Source organism: Panicum hallii, chromosome 6, assembly GCF_002211085.1.
Source record: "Panicum hallii strain FIL2 chromosome 6, PHallii_v3.1, whole genome shotgun sequence".
In the NCBI taxonomy this organism is placed as follows: domain Eukaryota; kingdom Viridiplantae; phylum Streptophyta; class Magnoliopsida; order Poales; family Poaceae; genus Panicum; species Panicum hallii.
Window position 1 is genome coordinate 7217410 of NC_038047.1, and position 7744 is coordinate 7225153.

At 43.8% G+C, this 7744-nt stretch overlaps 1 protein-coding gene across 1 annotated transcript; it reads left to right on the forward strand.

Annotated features, from left to right (window-relative positions):
* Positions 1–6934: 6934 nt before the first annotated feature.
* LOC112898105 (copper transporter 4-like) lies at positions 6935–7456 on the forward strand. The gene has a single exon (XM_025966501.1). It carries the CDS (start codon positions 6935–6937, stop codon positions 7454–7456), a length of 522 nt encoding a protein of 173 aa, XP_025822286.1.
* The last annotated feature ends 288 nt before the right edge of the window (positions 7457–7744 follow it).

Below are 7744 nucleotides of genomic sequence, written 5' to 3' on the forward strand. Positions count from 1 at the left end.
ACCTTTGTGTACAATTTTTACTTTTTTATGTATTTTGCTATATTCTACAATTGAAACAAAATTTTTTTAAAAAGGAAATTATTTGTAGGGGCAGGTGACGGCCCCACCCGCCCCTACAAATCCATTTCTAGGGGCGGGCGGCCCCACCCGCCCTAGAAATGGATTTGTAGGGGCGGGTGGAGTGTCACCCACCCCTACAAATGATCTCCTATATAGGCGAGGGGGGAGGCAGGACTTAGCCAAAATTTTGCATTTTGATTTGGACGCCGTCAGGCTGCTGGATTTTCCCGTGGGCTCTCCGTTGCCGCCACCTTCTCTCCACAGGCGCCACCAGCTGGCTCTCCTCCCGCCACGCCGCCTCGTCGCTCTGCGCCGCTGCCTTCTTGCGCCACGCCCCCTCCATGCGGATCTGCGCCATAGGCCCTGGCGGCGCATCCTCCTGCACGGTCTCCTCCACCCCGGCCTCGCTCGTCCCCACATGTTGTTTCCTCCCCGAGCTGCCCCTCCTCCCTACGACGCGCCCTTTCCGGATCTGCGGCCTCCCTCGGTAGGCGCCCCTCCTCCCCTCCCCGGTGGCGCCTCCCTCCCTCGGCAGCATCCCTCCTTCCCTCCCCGGCGGCCCTTCCTCCCTCTACAGGTATGTTCTTGATTTTTTTTCTATTTTTCATTGGAATTAGTTGGTGAATTAGTCGGTTACTAAAAATAGTGAAAAAATATACATGTACCATTTGAATGTGAATGCAATTTAAATGTGAAATTTGAATGTGAATGAAAGTGAATGTGAATACATATACTCTGAAACATCTGAATGTGAATTATTGAGAATGTGAATATGGTTAGTTCTTTTTCATTGTTATTATATCCAATTTCAATTTTTTTGATAAGTGAGTGTGAGTATATCTCCTTCCATTTCTTATTTAATTAGTGATTAGTTTTTTTTCCAAAGTGTACTTGTACGCTGAATGTGAGTTATTGGAAAAGGATAGTATACTTGTACTATGAATGTGTTATTTTTGATATCTGAAAAGTGAATGTGCATTCATTTGATTAGTGAGTGTAATAGTAGTCCTCGATTCGATTATAGAAGGACTTTGCGATGTCTCCATTCTTTCTCTCTCTTTTGCGAGAGACAAATATATAGACACATACATAGAGAGACACAAAGAGAGAGTCATAATGTGGACATTGCAGAGTCCTTTTCATAAGAAAGTACGAGTTCCGTCTATTGTTAGTTCTTTTCTTTTTGATTTCAATGTGAAAATTTGAAAATATCATAGTTTTATTCAAATATTTTGACACTCTAATGATGTATCCAATGGACTCCTTCCAAACTTGTGAACCTTGATTGTTCGAGGATAAGGAATTAATTTAGAATGAATTTATGTGCTTCACATTCTGAATTCATCCCTTATCCTTTGACAATCAAGGTTCTCTGAAAAGTCCAAACAAACAGAGGAGTGTCAAAATAGTTAGTTTCTTTTTTAATTTGAAATTATATTTGTATTTATAAATGTGCATTCAATCAGGTTTCTATTCAAATATATCTTCTTTGGCTCTCTAATGTAGAAGTTATAAATGGATCATCCGTAGTCATCTTACCCACAAAGGGAGCATGCAGCATCGCAAGATGATGAAATGGAACAAATTGCATCCCAGATGGAGTGGGATGATGAGGGTGACGTTGGAGTAGAATTTGGGGATGACGAAGGTCCCAGGCTAGGATAAGGGGCTTGGGTAGGAGGACTGTGGCATGATCCGATAGACCTACATCCGTTTCCTCCTAGAGAAAGCTATTCAAGGTCGGATATTGATCCGGATTACATTCCGAATCAAAGTCAGGTAATGACTACATGATTACTTAAAACCTAGCATTTAGCATACATTTTCATAGACTAAGCGCAATGACTTGCTGAATCGTATGATCCATGTAGGTGGCTCCGATAGGAAGGAGTAAACACTGAAACCGACGTCAAAGCCCAATAGATGAAGAACTTGAAGACAACAAAAGCTCCAGTACAGAACCTCAAACTACAACCTCTGGCAGCCAAAACAAAAGGAAACGGGATCAGCGTTGAAGAAACCAATACCCCGAAGGCCAATGGACGGTCAATGCAGTTAACGCAGCAGTCGAGCCCATAGAGCCTCCTAATGTGTGTGCAAAGTTTCAGAACGCAATTGGTTCTATAATTAGAACAAAGATGGTTTTGGATCCAAGGATCCCTGATTGGCTAACGGTTCTTGAGGGGAATAAAGAAGCGATATGGCAATTGTTGAGCAAAAGTTTTATTTTGTCAAGAGGAACTAAAGACAAAGTAAAGCATTATGCTAGGAAGATGTTGGGTGAAAGTTTCCGCCGGTGGAAGAGTGATTTGAATACCAAGTATGTCCAACAGGGCTAAACGCCATTTGCAAATTACGGGGACATCACACCAGCACAATAGGAAGAGTTTGTTCAGCAAAAGACCTCTGAGGAAGCTCTAGCTCTAAGCTAGAGAAATAAAGATCTAGCACACAGCAACATACATAAAGTCCGTCTTGGCCTGGGTGGATACGAAAGGAAGGTCGATTAGTGGCGGCGTGAAAGAGAGGATGCAATAGCCACCGGGCAACCCGACCCTTTTGAAGGCTTTGACTAACGTGGCTATTTCTGGCTTCAAGCAAGAAAGCCTAAGATAGTGGATGGCAAGCCTAAGTTTGACCAACCCGAGACCGAAGCGGTGGCACAAAAGATGTATGAACTTGGAAAGTTCAAAGCCAAGAGGGACGAGGATGTCCTTAGTACAGCCATTGGGTCCAAAGAGCATGGAGGCCGCGTCAGAGCAGTGTCCTCTAAGTTGACCATCAGGGATGGGTTCCAAGAGGACTGGGCTAGCTACAAGAGGCATGACCGCTACAAGGAAGAAATGACAGAAGTGGTAGAGAAAGCAGTAGAAACTAAGTTTAATGAATTATTCCAAGCACAAATGCTGGAGCAGCAACTGTTCGGACTATTATGGATTAACCCGTCACAAGAGGTGGGGCAACAACAGATGGTGACAATACCCCCTCTGGTATTGGCCCAAGCGAATACGGCATGTGCTCAGAGCAATGTCGCCTCTACCATAGCAGAACCATACCTGGTTGATTGCATAACAAGTACTACTCCATGCTTTTTACTCTATCCAATCGGCAAAGCTAGGAAGACAAAAGAAGTTGCCAAGGCCCACATGGGTCCTGTTGGGGGTTTATTTGAGGGAAAATCGATCCTGCACCTATATGCATGCGTACATGTGGAGCAACTCTTGAAATCAAGCTATGAGGATAGAAAGATAGACATCCCCACTGCAGATGGGAAGAATTGCCTCCTTGACGAATGCGTCGGCAGTACCACTCTGTGGCATAAACGAGATATCGTATTGGTTGGTCCTCAACCTTCGGTTGCCCCGGATTGTACCTCTCTATCACCACCACCACCACAACAACAGGGGGCAGCACCAGAGCGTACTCTACCGGCTTTGCCATCTCTACCGGCCCCGCCATCACCACCACCACCACGAGAGGCATCACCACCGGATCCACCATCACGAGATCCATCGTCACCACTGGCCCCGCTATCACCACCGGCTCCGCCATCTCCACGACCACGAGAGCCATCACCACCGGCTGATCCGGATGCCCGATCACCACCATCGGCTCTAGAATTACCACAGGCTCCGGCATCACCACCACGAGAGCACACGACACCGGTTCTACCAGCACAACCACCACAACAACAACCGCAATTGTTTATGCCGCGAGTGATACGGTCTTAAGAGAAGGAAGCGTCGGAGATTGTAGATATATGGCACGCCGCAAACAAGAAGCAAGTGTCAAAGGCTAAGTCAAAGGATAAGTCAAAGGATGATTCAGATTCTAGAGCCAGCAGACGACCGAGATTTTCCTTGCCCCACACTAACTCGGAGCACCATCTGGTTGTAGGGGTCGATGATATACAAGAATTATAGGATTGTCTGGTAAATTTTGAGTATGGCAAACCATTTCTATCCGACTTTATGATAGAGGGGGTTCCAAGTGACATGCAGAGGATGCATAGTAGGTACATGAGGGAATGTAGACTTAGGCTCAAAGGCATATGGGCTCAGTACAACCTGGATATTTTCGGAGCAAAAGATAAAGGCGTCACTGATATTATGTTCGATTTTAAAGACATCCAAAACATGTTCCACCTCAAAGAACTAAGAATAGAAATGGTTAGACTCTGGTGCATGTAAGTGTCTCATTAAACTAATATCTTATATGCTATGACCTACAATATTATATATGCATATCTAATTAATTGTGATACATTTTATTCTACAGGATGCAACAAAGACAAGCGGATGTTCTAAAATGTAAAATCACGTTCCTTGACCCTGAAGCTATTTGCGAGTCTAGGCATCTCGGGCCAATGTGGTGGAAGGACGACCATCATGTGCTAAGCAAGTGTGAAACGCGCAAGGAAAAATAAGCAAAACAAATAGAAGAACACCGAAAGATGATAAAGAGGGTTGGGGTTTATATATCACTTCAAATGCAACAATGGCAAGATAGGGATGTCATATGGGCACCATACAACGTCAAGTAAGTGTACTTTCAATCGTTTGTTATAATATGCACTTGCTTCGAATAAATTCCTAAGAAATTGTATATAACATTTTTGCAAAAATCACTGGATTGCTTTTATGCTATAGCCAAAGCTTGAAAAAGTGCTCGTATTGGACTCTGCTGATTGGGATAAGAGCAGATACAAAAATTCATATCCATCCTTAACATGTTAGCAAAATTCTTATGTCTACATGTACATCATGCTAAATCTTCCAAAAAAATACATATATAAACTAACTTCTCATTTCTTTCTTTTTAAAACAGGGCTTACAGGCACTACATTTACAAAATAGGAATCACCCCCGACATAAAAGAAGAAATGAGAATACGCAAAAACTTCCCGTGCCACAAGCAACCTGCAGGTTCCGTGTACTGTGCGTACAACATGTGCGAGCATATGAGGGAGCTCGGGAGATACACAACTGATCCCGAATGTGTAAGGGGCTACTTTTTGTTAGGGATAGATGCATAAGTGCATATTGTTTTTACGTGTATCTAACACTTAGCTTAATTTTTCCATAAATTTTTAAATTGCAGATTCAGCTGAGAAGACACGATGAACAACTCCATGAGCAACAACTTCTCAATGTAGTCGCCGATTTATGCCATTTCATTTTGCATGAAGTGGTCCATGTAAGGGGGTATTTTGTTCACCCAGAACATGAATTGGCAATTGACAAAAAATACGAAGGTCTTCGTCCAGTAGCGTTAATGTGGGGAATAGGATAAAAATATGTACTCTATGCGCACTTTAATGATGTACTCTATGCGCACTTTATATATTTGATGTTATGTAATAGTTGACATGCAGGTCCCCTAGAAGTGCTAAATTGCACCCACCATAAAACAACTTAGCAAGTGGGTGTTGATTGGTCCGACAACATGCCAACCGCTCAATTTGGTGCCATAACTTGGCAAGTGGGTGCGGATTGGTCCAACAACGTGCTCACTTTGATGCAATAACTTGGCAAATCGGTACATCTACAGTCCCAACATTGCTGACACGATGTACGTGCGTATAGCGCTGGTATTAAACACAGGGGTAAACGGGCCGTTAGTTAAAAATATGACCATGCAAATTTTGCTAGGTCTACTCCCCATAACACTAACCTTGCTTAGTCTCACTGCGGCATCGTCGTCGGAGTAAGCTTGGACACAATGATGTGGAGGCGTATGGATAACGCTAGGTTGAGATCACAGTCGTAGAGTGTTAAGTTACAATTTTGTAGGTTGATAGTGGACATCATTATATCTGTTTAAAAATATAGAATATGATTTTTTCCAAAATAATAAATTGAAAATTATAAATCATTTCAGTAAACGGCTTCTAATGAGTCATGTACTCGCCTGAAACACGTATTTGTAGCGTTAAACTGGCTACCACGAACCTCCGCAATGCACATACCACAAACTAGCCATTTACCCTAGAGCTTAAGAGGCCAAGACGTAGTTTGCTAAGCTAAATACATTTGGACTATAGATGCACCAATTTGGCAAGTCGTTGTACTAACTTGAGCAGTTTACAAGTTGTTAGACTAATCTACACTCACATATATATCAAGTTGTTGTATAGTGAACGCAATTTACTCTTTAATTAATTCTGCTCTGTTTGTGATTTGTGAAAATGAGGTGGTCTATTTATTTTGTCATGCTTTCTAGATATGAAAAAAAATGATTCCAGTTATAAAAAGCGCAAGAAGGAAAAAGATTTGAACTATTCATTGAAAAAAGCATTATGGTTAAATATATTTCATTTCTTTTTCTTTCTTAAATATAGGGTCACATTATGGTTAAAAAAGCATTATGATTCCTGTTTGTGAAATTGTGCTAAGTTCGTTGAGGCCGCAGGCAAGTTGTGCGCATTAGTGAATTCTTCTCTTGGCAGCAGCATATTACTTGCCTCTATATGCCCGCCAGCCTAAATCCGAACAAACCCTTCAGTTACAATGACAATGTGGGGGCTCCAGGAATAATAATTATCTATGCTTATTCGTCTCCGTCTACCCAGGTTAAACATAGCACCACTTGGCTCCGAGACAAAACAGTGCCTCCTTTTCTCCGTGATGACCCCAACTCTAAGCCTAAGCACACCACAAAACCAAGTAGAGTTTGCTTGTGTGTTCCTCGTTCTTGCCGTCATCCCTCTTCTTTCCATTATATTCCATAGGAGTTGCCGCTTTCCACAGCTCATGGCAGCAACAACACTTCTTATTTACACAGAATGCTGTCAAAGTGCTCACTACCAGGTACTGGTAGCTAGCAAGTAAACAGCCACTCTACTACCTACGACTGCAATCTCCAAGAAAGCTCGATGGCGATGCCGCCGATGCAAATGGGGCCGCCGACCTCCACCGGCATGCCATCGCCAACGATGGGGCCGATGCCGCCTACAGACAAGAACATGGACATGCCCGCCAACATGCCCGCGATGCACATGGCCTTCTTCTGGGGGCACCGGGTGCAGGTGCTCTTCTCCAACTGGCCAGGGGATCACCGTGATGGGGTCGGCATGTACGTCCTTTGCCTCCTCGTCGTGGTTGTGCTCGCTGCGCTCGTCGAGGTGCTTTCGGCATGGTCCCGTGGTCTCTCCCGCCGCAGCCGTGACTCCAACGCGTTGGGGACCCTGCTGATGACGGGGATACACGCAGTGAAGCTCGGGCTCTCGTACTTGGTGATGCTGGCCATCATGTCCTTCAACGGCGGGGTCTTTCTAGCCGTCTTGGCTGGCCACGCCGCTGGGTTCTTTCTCTCGCGGAGAGGGATTCTCGGCCATGCAACCCATGACGACGTGCTAACGAACGGTGCTCTCCATCCATCAAAACCGAAACCTTAAATCTTCTGAATGATTGGAAAAGGAATTTGTTGTGTTGGCGAAATGCAAATACTGAATGTTGCTTAGTCGTCTGCTGAGGAAACTTGTATGTGTTGCCATGAATGAATCATAAATATATGTAAGGCTAGGAGGATCTTTCTTCAACAGAATTGGATCAATTGGGTGCATCGACTGAAATCAGCACGATGTTTCAATACCATTCGTGATACATTAATTCTGCGAGATGTCATGATTCTATAAATTCTCGCGCTTTTCTTATATTTATTAGATTAAGATTTTATGTGTGCA